We start from the raw sequence: 14,814 nt of genomic DNA on the forward strand, positions 1-14,814 counted from the left end.
TTTCTATTTTGTTTATTTTTGCTGGGGCATGACATTCTAGAAGAAAAGGTCATTCCTTATTCACATGATGAATAGAGAACATTTTTTTCGTAATTTTAGCAAGGTGTATTGTTTCTACAAAGTAAATCTATTTTGTTTCCTGTAGTTCAAGCAGCAGTACATTAACTCTTTGCTGTGGTTACGATTCTATTTAAGATCATTGAATCAGAGAGTGGTAGGGAATGGAAGAGACTTCTAGAGATCATCTAGTCCAACCCACTGCTAAAGCAGGTTCATCTTAATCACATTGCACAGGAACACATGCAGACAGGTTTGGAAACTTCCAGAGGAGACTACACGCTCTTCCTGGGCAGCCTGTGCCAGGGCTCCCTCACCCTCATAGTAGTTTTTCCTTGTATTTAAGTGGAACTTTTTGTGTTCCAGCTTATGTCCATTACCTCTTGTATGAGAATGTTTAGAAGTAGACAAGCAGTTCTCATGATGGGGCCTTGACTGATTTCCATTAGAAAGTCAGTGACCATTTGCAAAAGGAAGCCAGACACCTTCAAGATCCTGCACAGATCAGTGGGCAGAGGAGAAGAGCTGTGACTGAAGTAATGTTCCACGTACTGGTTGGAAACTGTAGGTTCTGAAATGAGGACTAATTAATTCCCATTTCACATCAATTATTAAAGCATAGGTGATCACCTAATTAAAAAAAAAGAAGTCATTATCCCCTAATTTATGAACTCATTCAACTTCTAGTCATCAACTTCATTCCTTTATCTGTTAACATTTTCCCTTGTTGGTTACTATGAAGTCTCAAATATACTCTTGCCTTGTTGCCTAGGAAATTATCACTCACAGAAGAGCTAGAAGCTTCTTTTAACTGTCTTTTTTTTTGAGAGTTGTCCTTATATATGTCTCCATTGTGTGGGTGGAGGGTGGGGGTACGTTTTGCAGACCAGAAGTAATACAGTTACTGTGTGCCAACAGTGCTCAGGCTGGATATACAGAGTTTCTAAAATGATTAAATTTAACTTTTTTTTTTCTTTTTCTTTTTTTGAATGAACATTCAAAGAAAAGGAAATGAAATGTGAAAACTGTATTAGCATAACGTTACAGGATCCTCTTAAATGTGATATTATGTGATAAGTACTGCAGAAAGTCCTGTTAGTAAAGTCACATAGATAATCTCTGAATTAAGACAGAAGCCATGGCATTTTGAGGCTTTAATACAGCCCTGTACAAGACAACTCATTCTCAACTGTGGCTTCCAGGTGGTATTGTAAGTTAAATAATAATACATGTGTCATGGTTTCACATGGAGCCGTTTCTGGTAATGGAGAAGGGGCTGTAAAGATGGCTCCTGTAAGAAGTTACTCAAAACTCTCCCCAGTTCTGAACCAGACCCACGTTAGATCTCCAGTTAATGTTGTGGTTTTGCCCAGCTAGCAATGAAGCACTACAACAACTTCTCTGGTGTGAGTTCTTCCCAGTAGCTACGGCTTCTGCAAATACAGGGTCCCTCACATGGGACACAGTCCTCAATGAACATCTCTGGTGTGGATTCTTCCCCACAGTTACAGCTTCTGCAAATATGGGGTCCCTCCCGTGGGACACAGCCTCCTCTGGGCATAGTCACTGCCCCTGATGCAAGGTCTTTTATGAAGTGCATACAAATCTCATCTTCACCAGTCCTCTCTGTAGAATGTAGGGGAGTCTCTGCTCCAGCACACCTCCTCCTCTCTTCCCTCACTGACCTTGGGATCCACATGGTCACTTCTTTCTTCCAACTCCTTGCACCACCACCAGCCAGAAGAGAAGAAGGGACAGAAGAAGAAGAAACAGGAAGAACCCTCCACTTCCAGCTACTTCTTAAAAAGTGATTGTGGAGAAGGTGCCTAATTGGCTCAGCCCCAGAAGGAGGTCTGGCTCAGAGCTGGGTAGAGTTTTTAGCAACTACTTACAGGAGCCTTCATTACAACCACTTCCCCATTACCAGAGACAGCTCCATGTCAAACTATGACAATATGAAAAATTACTCAGCAGACAGAAAGAACTGGAGAAGGTTGCACTCTTTAAGCCATACCCGTATGATCACATCGTTTAGATCTCCTTCTTTTCTGAATTGTTGAATCAGAATAGGACATTCTAAAATTGTTTATCACGCAAATAACTGGCTTCTTAAAAGCAAATGCACCTGCTTATCTACAAATGCATATGTATTATTCTTCAAGTCCGATATCTTCATTGATTTTACTGAAATGCTAATATCAAATGGAAACAGATGTTCAGACAAGAATTGTCATAGAGATAGTTGAGAAGGAATGTGTTTTCTTTGTTTCAGATCATACCAAGATAGTCGCGTCTCTGTTACACTACTGGATTACAGATATCCTTCCTGTGAAGAACAGGAAATAAAGCCTTGCCTATGTCCATATGTGCAGGATTAAAACTTAATAGACAAACTCTTAACCAAGTAGCAATTGTTCAGGAAGAGCAGTGTCAATACACATTCTACATCTTCAGGTAAATTGATTATTTTTCTGTTACAAACTCCAGAAGACAATAAACAGGGTATTGACGTGACTTTTGTGTTTGGTTGGTCAAGAATGTGCATATGCTGCATGGCCCAAACCTTGAGCTGGTTTAGTATGTACATTTCACTTTAGGATAATGGACTTATTTGGAATTATAAAGTCTGTATCAAGTTGTTTGGGTTTGTTTTTTTTTTTTTTAAGAAGTGTAGTATTACTCGTTTTGTTTATAAATTGATTGTTCCTTTCTGGAAATTCTGTTTCTTGACTTTTCTTGTTTGTGTGATATAGCTGTTTACAGAAATATATTTTTGTATTTAAATATAAGCTATAATACATCTGAGGAATGTATTTTTGCTGAATAAACTGCTAAATTATTGAAATAGATAAACTTCTACATGTGAGTCATGTAGCTACTGTTTGGAGTTATGCAGAAACTTGGATGGTATTTTCAGAGTTATTCCATGATTCAGCCTGTTAATATGATGGGCTTCACTGACTACAGTCTTATGGGACCAGGTTCTCTCATGGATTGCTCTGTAGTCTTTCTGCAACTGAATTTATTCATCTGTAGATGAAACAGTAAATAATAACCATGTTGTGAAATGCTTTGGAATCCAGAAGAGAAAACTGCTTTGTGAGAAGCTCTTCTCTCAGCTGAGTCCTTCACCTCACAGGTAACACAGAGCTTGTCTTAGTGCATTAGCTTCCTCATCAGTAGGATAGAGGCAACATATTTGTCTCCTCCAGCCTGTGCTTAGAGATATATTAACATTGTGTGGCGTTTTTGCCTTTTTTATTCTATTGCCTGATTTATCCTGTTGCAAGATGTTGTTTTAATGATGCTCAAAAGTGTATACTAAAAGTACAAATATACCTATTTCTCTTTAAGTGAAGAAGTTAAAAGAGGTTCCGTATCATGCCAAAGGATGCAGAAAAAAATGTCTTGGGGCTAAAGCAGCTGTGTGCTTCTCTAGTGAAGTTGAGTTAGATCTGTATCTGCTAGGAAAGGTATTTAAACTAGACTTTGCAGAGGGGAAACTGATAGCCTATTCCCTCTTTTAATGTGCCTGACCTGCTAACACATAGGCACTGAAATGCTGTGACTCAGTCCCACAAATGAAGAATGAAGAAAATATCACTTGATTGTGAAGCACCCAGATACTCTATGGACAGACTCACAGGAAATTAGTCACTTCACCCTCAGATTAAGGTTTGAATACTGTGCAATGAATGAAGCCTAGGAACCACAAAAGAGATATGCAGTAGCTCATTAGGTGAGCATCTGTCCTATACACTGAATATGAAACAAATAATGAAGACATGTATTTAAAGACAGTATTTTGAAAGACAAGTACAAAGCATGTCTAATTAGGACTGTACAGACAGTAGTGCCTGCATTTCCTGACACTGGAGTGACTGTGCTGAGGGATGTTGTAAGGCCTGCTGCCTTGGATAGAACACAGGACCTAGGGGTTCCTCTTCCTTGCCCTCTGGATCCCAGGCTGATGCACCTGGAGACCTGGATATCTCTCTGTCCCTCACTGGTGGAGGTGACTGCAGCTTTCAGGTTTCCAGGTTCAGCCAGTAGTGAGGTTTAGCATGTATTTCAGGGAGATGCACACACACATACACCCAGACACCATTTACACGGCTGAGTACACAGGCTGCCACAGACAACTGCCTTTAGCAACCCCCATGAGTAACTGCCAGAACTCACATAAAACACAAACACTGTCATTTTCTCTGCCTGATTGGAATTGAAGTTCATAAGTGAAAACATATGTGCCTTTGCTTCCTACATTCACAAGCATATCCCAATTCACAGATCCCTAGGATAGCAGCACAATCCCCCAGCCTTGCTCATATCCCTGCCTGCATCCTGGGCCCTCTGACCTGCTCAGGGTCTCCTGCTCACCAGCTAGCCCAGCATGATGCATTCAGACACTGGTCTCACAGGCACTCACATACTCATCTCACAGCTTTATTTGTTGCATTAATGTCTCCACTTTATTATTCTTCTTTCAGTGCTTGCCCATTTCTCATTATATTAAAGTGGCTTTTTAAATTACACTGAGTTTTAAATAGCTACATACAGAGGAGCAACTTTGGATATCTTTGCCAAACAGAAATATTTTATGCTATCAGTAGTCTAGTCCCAGAATCTCAGTACAAATTCTCAGGTCAAAAAATATAGTTTGCTTGAATCATTGTCATGCTTTAAGTCCAGCTGGCAACAACCAGACAGGCAGCCACTCACTCACTCCTCCCACCTCAGCTGGATGGGGAGGAGAATCAGGGGGAAAAGGTAAAGCTTTGTGTTTGGAGATAAGGATAATCTAACAGAAGAGCACAGGGAGAGAATTAACAGCCCTAACTGCAGTAAAGGAACAGAGAAAGCAAGTGGTGCCAGGTGCAGCTGCTCACTGCTAGGAGCCCAACACTCAGTCCCTACAGGACAGCAGAAGCTCTACCCTCTATAGTGAGTGTGAGGTCAGTATGGAACAGCCTGGCCACACCTCCCAGCCCCTGGTGAAAATTAACCCTGCCCTGGACAAACCTGGAACAATCATGTGGTAATAAAAGAGAAAAATTTGTTTTCAAGCTCTTTTTTCCTTTCACTGTAACTACTGTCAGGGCCTTACACTCTGTGCAGAAATCATCTAGTCTTAACAAAGCAATTGAGGAACAGCTTCTGAATGTAGCTGGAGACAGTGATATCTGATGTCTTTGTAAATGACCTGCAACAGAAGCTGAATCTTACACTTATCTGATCTGCCACTATTACACTAACAGGGATTATAAAGAGCAGAGGATAAAGTAAAATCTGAGATATTGGAGAGTTTAGAAAATTGGACAAAATTCAAGCAGATAAATGGTAGATTGTGATTGCAGATCATGTAAGAACGTGCTTCTGAAACAAAAGTGCGACACAACACTGCTGAACTGCAGCATGCGTAAGGACACAAGAGCAATACACAAAAACACACAGCAGAAAGATCTAGTTTCAAAGCAAAAGAAATGGATATTAGTCATCTTTTAATAATATCAGTTTGGTTATGTACTAAAAGTGGCAGGGAGAAGGATTGTTCAGTTCCATGTTTTAACATCCTATTTACAGTCAAAAAGATTTCATACACCAGAGTTTTAATACCTGGTCACTTTCTGTTCTTCTTCCCTAAAAGAAATGGTGCCGAATCTTTTATGGTTTATTAAAGCAGCGGCATGACCAACATGGCTGGAATATGAAAACTGAAACATTTAAATTAATATCCATCAGTGAACAGTGAGTTTTACATTTCACCATACATGGCTTCTTCATCATATCAATGAAACATTTATCATGCTAAACTCATAAATGACAAAGGAGAGAGCCTTGAATTTTTACTGCTTCCACATCATTCAGTCTGTGTGGTATCACATGGGATTTCAGAGACGTGGAAGAGTTTTTTTAGTGGACTTTGCACCGGAGAACTACATGAGTACAGTCTAAACTGTACACACACGATTATCAGCGTATTTCAAACTCCTGGGAAGACAGAACGTTAAAATTTTGGTTTTAAAACCTACATGGACTCCAACAGTAGGAAAAAATGTGGCAACTGGAAAGTAGCCTGCACGTGGCTTCAAGAGTTAGCTTTCTAGTTTGCATAGTTAAACATTGCACATTAGGGAGGGAACAGCAGCACAGTAGGAGAGAAATGAGACTGAGTAGGTGGTGATCTCTTCCCTAGGCTCCATGTACAGGGAAGACCACAGAGGCTGAAGTAGTATTGGGAATCTGTAGTAGTGAATAGCTGCCCACTAGGCTTGTGTGCAGCAGGGTTAGGAGTTCAAAGCCATTATCTCTCTATAGAGGTACATGTTTTATTCTCATAATTGCATGTGAGACCTTCATTCTCTTTTGTGGATATGTAGTGTGGGAATCAGTCTCTAATGTTAAAGATTTTTACTGCTTCGTAAGTGGTGCAATATTTTATATAGGTCTTTACAATCATGTAGAGTTATAAATTCTTTAATGTGTTTTCCATGACAGCTGGCTTTTCTCCCCTGCACCACTGCAGGATGGTACTTACTCAGTAGACCGTAGCTCTGAAACGACATCAGGGAGAAAAAAAGACTTAAAAAAAAAAGACAAGGAAGCAGAGAAACGTGGTGAGTGGCAATGTAAAGGTAGAAAATTAATAAGCTGTCTTTGACTGAAGAAAACATATTTCAGCCATTAATATCTAGTATATCATGAAGTCAGTCCACAGAAGTAGAAAGTGACTTGTGTTATGCTTGTACAGTGTGCTACACATTAGGTATAATAACAAAGAGCAGTAGTGAGGAAAAGAACCACAAACAAACTGTAAGATTGGAATAATATTAATATTTAGGCCAAAGTCAGGTTATAGCTGTGTGGATTTTATAATGAGTTGCTTCAGCTCTAGATTGTACCTTAGGAGGTACACTGCACATGTTTGTAGAGGTAGTGTAGTTTCACTGTTGACTGCTTTATTCTTTGTGTTCCATCCAAGTAAATTTTGCTGAATAAGATACTCACGATGTCTGAGTATTTCACAATTTTTAATACACCCTTTTTTGTTAGATGAAAAAAAATATGTACTTTTAAACCATTAGATGCATGCTAAACTAAGCCATGGGGGGAAAGCACTACATGAGTATAAAGCAAAAGCAGAACTTCACAAATGCCGTGTAGTTCCTACATCTAAAGGTCTAGGAAAACTGTGTGTCGTTTGAATACTTGAAAACAGTATATAAGCACCACAGTCACTCAAGGTCAAATATATGGCTTTAATAAGGACATTCTCTAAATTGAGTGCCTAACTTTGTAGAATTAATAGTCTGCAGTCATTTTAATGAATGTGTACGTTTGTAAAATGTATAAGCAAGCTGTAATTCTCTTTTATGTTATTACTGCAATACTACATCTTGTTTTTGGATAATGCAAAATAAAACCAGCTGTTATCTAAAACTGAGGAGGACTACACAAAAACAGAGAAGGAATTGATCTGGTGTTCACTATCTTCCTTTCTTTTGCATCAACTCTCAGCCGCTATAGGTTGCATCAACTAGAGACTCCTTTTCTTCACTTTCAAGATCTTTGCCAGTTTTCGCAGCCCCTCAGTCAGTGCACAGATGATTACTCCAACCTCTCAGCCTCTGGTACTATCTTCCATCACCCATTTGCTACATTTTCAGATGAACAAATCTGTGCTTTTTCACACAGTGCTTTCCACAGCTCTCTGCAGAGCAGTCTGTCATCTTTCTTCTTTAAAACTCTCCCTTGCCCAAAAGCTTGGCAACAGCTAGGTCAGTAGCCTGCTAAGACAACTGCCTACTATGATGACTAATGTTGCCTTATTACATCTGTGTACTCCCACATCAATCTGCCTATTTTCTCATCTTTTTTCTCCTTTCTTCAACTAGTAGCAATTTTATGCAGAGTTTGGCCTGCTGCACAGCACCCAACACAGGGAATTTCTATTGCATCTGAGGTGCCAATGTGCTAGGGAAGTGTAATAGACAACTACAGTCAAGCATGTGCTAGAACATGTATATAAGCAAGGCTGCTGATAGTTAAAAATAGCTTAATAATTTTACATTGAACACATGATCAGTCTAGGTAAACAGGGACCTGGTTCTCCCTAGGAGATACTTCGGAGGCTGTGCTCATCTGCAGCTTCCTAAGGAGAGCTTGGAGGCATGCAGGGTAGGATTCATTTCTCCTAACTTCAGATGTCTACAGCTGCCTATGCTAAAGCACTTCATAATCACTGGGATGAAATAGTACTTGAACAGCCAAATATAACTGGTTACTTCTATACGCCTGTTTTAGGAAAAGTCATGCAAATAGGAGAAGTTACATCTTCAGGTTGTGTTATGGGAACTTAAATAGGTGGGTCAGATGGAAACATCTGCATTGCAGGCATCTGCATCTTGTAAAAAAATAATAATTTACTACATCTGAGAAAGAGAAGAATGTATGTGTTGCATGAGCAAAACACAGCCTGGTGCTGGTTTGGCAGTTGCAAGCTCATTCAGCTTGGACAGGGCTGTGCCCTCCACTCTTTCCTGCTTTTTTATCTACTGTTGGGAAGCCGATGCCTAGGAGTGGTAAAAGGGAGAGGCAGAAGAAGAGTAAAGAGCTGTTGTACAACTGTGCTTGAAATCCACCCAGCACAAGCTGAGGAGATGCTTCTCCTGATATCCTCTTGTTCCCCTCATGTATTCTTGCACAAATTGGCCTCCACCACTTCTCAGATAGGCTCAGTAAAAGATTACTGTGTGATTTATTTCTCCTCCCAGTAACAATAATGAAGTGGAAGTAAGTATAAATGCACAGAAAAGGAGTAACTATTGCTGGGAGCATCAAACTGATTACCCATTACCTGTGTTCTAGAGAGTGAATCGATAGCAAATATATATTTTTTTAGAGTCACAAGAGTAATCGGCAAACTCTATGGACATAATGAAAGCTGTTTGATCTCTGTCTGGCATGGTAGAGCTTAAAATGAAGGTCATGTTCAAATCTGATTGGAATTCAGGGAAAGCATCTTAGCTTATTACCATTACTATAGTGCTGGTTTCTATTTACATTGGTAAACAGTTTAAAATACTTGACATGTTATTCAATTAAATCTGTGATCACTAACTGACAGACCAAAGTGCATTGATTTTTCCAGCCACATTAAGCTAAGTATGTAGCACAGTGTTTCATTAGCCTGTCTGCGTAACCCTTTCACATTATTTCAATTACCCAGTATAAAATTAATGTGTAAAATATTAAATAACTCTTAATTTCTGAATTAGAAGGTGTCAGGAGACTATATTCATCTTGATAGTTTCTTACATATATTTATTACTGGATGATTTACAATCTGCTGCAGATCACGTTGTTACCCAAATGAAAAAGTCACTCAGTTTTTCCTTTGTACTCACCCAGTAAGTTGGTAGATTCATAGAGGATAAGACAAAATAGGACATGAGATTATCTTCTCTGACCCCATCTAGATCCCTGGTCATAAATTTTCCTTTTACTTCAGGATGAAGACTGGTAACTTGTGTCTGACAAAAGCACACTTTGCAGTTTTTGCTAAAGCAACTCCTGCAGAGACAGACAAGCTTGATTTAAAGATATCAAGAAATGAAGACTTAGCTCCTTCTGTGGTTACTTATTCCTATACTCAATCACTCTCGCGGTTAGAAATGTGTGCCTTATTTTAAATCTGAATTTGTCCAGATTCAACTTTCAGCCATTAGTTCTTTGTATGCATTTCTTCACGAGATATAGCAGTCTCTCGCTGGACGCTGTTTTCTATCCCTAAAAGCTTTTGAACACTGATCAAGCTACAATGCAAACCTCCTCTTTTGCTACTCTAAACATTATCTCTTTTGATTTAAGACATTTTTCTACAGCCTTCAGATTGTTTCTGTAACTCTCTCATACATTCTCTCCATTTTTTCTCACCATCTAGAGAACAAGTGTGCTGTAACTGAACACAGAACTTCATTTAAAATCCCAGCAGCACCAGCTTTCATACTCACTATCCATTGGTTTTGGGTCTACTCTTTGCTGTGGGATTGTATAGGGAATCTATGTTGAATTATTTGTTATAGTAGAGAGGGATAGTCTTGAAATTTATTGCTTTCCAAGATTTAGTCCCTAGTTCCATACTTCTTAAACGACTGACTTTCTGTTGGGACATATTAACCTTCATTTTCTATGACCTTGTCTAGATTAGTAAATGATGGATTGTTTTATATGCCTGCACTGCTTTCATTAGTATCACCTCTCTGCTAATCTTAGTGTATCTGCAAATTTTACCAGCAATGATTCTGTGTTTACTTAATAGATCATTAATGAAAATGCCGAAGCATGTCAAGTACTAGAACCAATCTTTATGGGATCCGAGGAGAAATAACATCATTCAGTCACGATTCCCTACTCATACCTTCTTTGTGAAAACAGAAGACTGAGATCATCAGATGGATTTCTAATTTATTTAACATGTACTTTATTGTCTTATATGCTATTTTGATTTTGATCAGAAAGTCATATCGCACCAGGTGACTTCACAGGAGTCTAAATAGCACACAGCAGAATGGATGTCTGCTGCTGTCAACAAGTATTTCTTTAGTTTTCCACAGGAACGAACTTTGATTTTTTTAGGTAAGGATATGAGACTACACTAAACTGAAGACACAGTATAAAAACTATAGAATTGTTGTTTAGAATGTGCTTAAGGAAAAGCAGAATAACTGAAAAGTAACCAAAGTAAATAACCTCTCAAATTTGCCTTAACGTGTTTTCAATTTGTTGCTCTGCAGGGAGTGATTTGCGTTAGTTAAGAGTGATTGTTGTGAAAGATTCTCTATTTTTAAATGTCAAAGGAGAATTCATATTTCTTTCTTTTCCTGAAAGATGTGATCTGTAAATTTAGTTTTTAAGGTGTCTCCTGAGTATTATCCACTGTGTTGCATTTCTTCCAGCCAGCAATTGAAGATCCTTGCAATAACTTGATTAGCTGCTGATATAAAAACAGGTTTGAGCCCTAGAAGTTTGCATAGGAGATTACCTTCACAATTTTATAGTAGGATATGCAAATTTTAAGTTTTTACAAAAGCAGTTCTCTGGGGAGATTCAAGGATTCATCAGAGATATTAATCAAACTTCAGCTTAGTCTCCCAACTTTTGCTGCTGGTGGAGTGCCAAGCTGCAGTTGGTACCATGAATTCCAAAGCAGGCAGCATTAACATTTTCTCTTGGCACAGACAGAAGTTCCAGTTACTCTTTGCCCAGAGTTGTCCCAGTCCAGAGAGAAACGGGAGCAGATTCTCAGGAGGATCTCTGTATGAGACAGAGCAGCCAGTGGGATTCCCTTCACTGCAGTGGTTCATCACCCTCATGGCTGCCTTTATTCACGGCTGTGTCACAGGCTGCTCCTAAAGCTACACAGTGGAAAAACAAAGTAGAAATAACAGCATAGCAGCACAGTAACCAGCAAAGTGACAGTAGGGCCAGTTAGTACAGGAGCTAAACAAGAAAGGAAAATGATGTTAAAACAACTTGCAACTGGAAGTACTGCTCTCAGTTCGAAAGTGGAAGAGAAGATGATGTGTTTTGCACCAGAAGTCGCAAAAGAAGAAAGAGCCAAAGATAAGAGAAAAGCAGTGATACACTGATTTGCTTTCTCAATGTGAATAGAGCTGGTGAATGCAGTTCTGCTGCTTTATTTGAGAAAAGTCTGATTACTATAGACAGAATCTGATCTGTGGCTATATAAGCCCCTCGCATACAAATAGCGTACAGCCTCCAGCTCCCAGGTTCTGGCTCTGTGCTAACGTAGAACATGGCTTGCAGGATTCCAGAAGATCCATTAACTCTCCCCTACACCAGAAGCCTTCAGGAAAAAAAAACAGTGTTTCTGTCAAAATGCCCTGACAGCATCTTTTCTTTCAGTCTGATTCCCTTATGCATAAGCAAAAAACATCAAGGTTCAATATCAAGCCAAAAAAGCCTGTCCTTGTCAGGCTGCGTGAGACACAAAGATGTAGCTGACTGTTGTGTTTCTAGAGTCCCACCCCATCTACTTTGTCCATAATTTGCAAGGCCTTGAGAGTGAAAAGCAATCTCAAACTACTTTACAGGTGCCACAGGATGAGAGTCTGAACGTGGGCAGATCCTGGGAAGCAACTGGTGACAGTGAATACCAGGTGAACAGCAGGGGGCTGTGTGAGTGTAGCTTTTCCCTCGTAAGTTGCAATGGTGATGCACAGAGCTGTTCTGCTCGGGACACAACATTCTCATGGATGACTTGAGACTTGCACTTTGAAATGAGAGTGATGGGAAACTTGGGGAGGTAAAAGTCAGAAGACAAGATGGCATGCAACAAGTACCCCTAAGAAGATAGTTGGTCTTTTGAATAATAAGTAAGGGTCTCTGTCAGCCTTGATGCAGCTTCACTTGTACAAGGCATATCCAAATCATAGGAATTGCTGGTATCCAGAAATCACAGATGCTTTATACAGAAGTCTTTTGCATGTTATTTTGTTTGAAGCCACTCAGACAAGTCTGAAAAGAAGCCTACAGTACTACAAAGACCGTAAAACTGTTAGGAATCCAAACGAGGCCAATCTAGGCCACCTTTGTTTTTTTCCCGAGTCCCTGAATTATTATTGTTACCTTTTTGCAAATATCTGAGATATGCAAGTCATCTGAAAAATCTACCCAATAAAAGCCTTCTACCCACAGTTGCTATTCTTTCTCCTCTCTGGGTTCAAATCTGAGTCTGTGGGGCTGAATATCATCTTGGTGCATGGCACGGTGTGCTGACATTGCCATTGTGCCCTGCAGGGATATTCATTCGCTTTCCCAATCTGGCAGCCCGTATTTGTGAGCAGGAGTTATTACAACTGAGTGTGCTGTTGTATGGTGTTAACAGGGCTAGGACAAAGGTTGGACTCAGTGATCTTAAAGGTCCCTTCTAGCTGAAATGATTCTATGGTGTGCTCTACGGCAGCGGGAACGAGTGTGGCCCAACCCTCAGCTCAAGAGAGTTGTGCACCAGGGTATTAACTGTAAAACTGACAGTATTGCTTTGGTGCAGAAGCTTCCTCCAGGCACCCACAAGACAGATGGCTTTATCAGTACACAGCCATTCACCTCTGCATTGCAATTGGGAGGAAATACAAACAAATTTCCAACTGTCTTTGCTAAGCAATTTTACAGCTGTCTATCTGAAATTAAAGCACTCTCCCTTGGTTGTGCTTTGCATTTTTATAGTGACTGGCAATCTTTTTTCCACAATGCTACACTCAGCCTTCCACAGAGTTTTTAATGCTCACAAAAATACATGGCACTAAGTTAACGAAGATGAGTGCTTCAGAGAGCAGGGAACCAAGCAAAGGAGGATTCTGCTTAAGCTGTATAATTGGACACTTCCTGTAGCCCAGTGTAAAAACCAAATCGTCTCTGACAGGGAAAGGCTTTTGGATAAAAGTTCACAGGAATGAATCAGTGTGCACTTCATGGAAAGTCTTTGTAGAGCCTATGCAAAGGGCAGCTTCCAGCCTATACCCCATCAGTCCCGTTCCTCCTGAACTGAACTCTGCACCAGCCTTTGAAGCGGTATGAGCCAAGGATTGAAGCAGTGCCTTTCTCAGTAACTGGATGTCTGTCTTTGTCTCATGAGTGGGAATCCATGAACACGTCTCTCAGTCAAAAGCTGGTCAGAGCTAAATTTTAAGATGAAGCAGCCAGGGCATCTACACTCCCTCTGTGTTGTACTACCTCTGCTCCACATAAAGTTTCCACATAAAGTTGGCAAAAACCTCCCATAAGTGAGAGGTAAGACTGAACCATGCTTAACTAGTACTGCCACCTCACCATCAGTTAAAAAATGAGATTTGTATGAGCTGTGAAATAGGAGTAACTTCAAGGTGGGACAACCTGTCCCAGCAGTTTCTAATTCATAGAGAAATTGTACACCAATATCAGTCTCTCTGCCTCCAAACTGGAGAAGTCAGCATCTGATAATCAGTAAAAATCTTGCTAAGTCTGTGATGCAGGAAAGAAGTAAAAAGACTCAAAGGAGGCTGATTTTTCCTCTGTATGTTGGGGCAGAGGGGCAGTGAATCCTGATGTATTTCCTGATTGAAGAAGTGGAAGTTTGGAGAAGTGGAAGATTGGAGGAAGCACTCCCTCTAACTCCAAGTGAGGAACGAAAAGTCCCAACAGCTTGTATTTCAAACCTTCCAGTTGTCTACAGATCTGGGAAGACATATGGTAAGAACACAGTAACGTGAGAGAGAGAGGAAGAAAGAAAGGGAGGGAGGGAGGCAGGAAGGAAGGAAGGAAGGAAAGGGAGGGAGGAAGGAAGGGAAGGAAGAAAGGAAAAAGGACACATCCAACTTGAAGAATCTTGTTTGCTCATTCTTTGTAAACAAACTTTTCCTACTTTTTGTTACACCCTTTTTACCCTTTCCTGTATCTTTTCTGAGTCTGCTTGATTGTTGAAGAGATGGGAGGACCAAAACAGTCCATGTCATTAAAAATGCAGGTTCACCCTGCATGTGTGGAAGTGCTTTCATTTGTTCTCTAGTCCTTTCAAAAAAAAATTGTCTGCTTTTTTGACCCCTAAGTGGGCGCTGAGCTAACATCTTCACAGAACTGTTATTTCATTCCTGAACAGTCCTTATCAGTTTAAGTAATTATGTGCACCTCTTTGCAATACCCTACATGGAATTTCATCTGCCATTTTATCACAAGTTGTGTAGAGATTGTAGTGCT

The 14,814-nt window shown here is 40.0% G+C and overlaps 1 protein-coding gene across 8 annotated transcripts in view; it reads left to right on the plus strand.

The window, feature by feature from the left end:
- The window catches only part of ERICH1 (glutamate rich 1), a 94,952-nt gene that overhangs the window by 63,783 nt on the left and 16,355 nt on the right, over window positions 1–14,814 (plus strand). For 3 of the 8 annotated variants that reach the window (XR_009818218.1, XR_009818219.1, XR_009818220.1), the window contains exon 6: window positions 2,330–2,511. Coding sequence is in view for 1 of the 8 variants with exons in the window: in XM_061990663.1 (XP_061846647.1) it covers window positions 2,330–2,403 (74 nt within the window). In the remaining 7 variants the exon portion in view is untranslated. Of the gene's footprint in view, window positions 1–2,329; window positions 2,797–3,140; window positions 3,197–10,378; window positions 10,725–12,173; window positions 12,747–14,148; window positions 14,169–14,814 lie in introns of those variants that run through there. The other 5 variants (XR_009818223.1, XR_009818221.1, XR_009818222.1 and 2 more) reach the window with 5 other exon arrangements.

The sequence above is a fragment of the Colius striatus genome, chromosome 2 (assembly GCF_028858725.1).
Source record: "Colius striatus isolate bColStr4 chromosome 2, bColStr4.1.hap1, whole genome shotgun sequence".
Classification (NCBI taxonomy): Eukaryota; Metazoa; Chordata; class Aves; order Coliiformes; family Coliidae; genus Colius; species Colius striatus.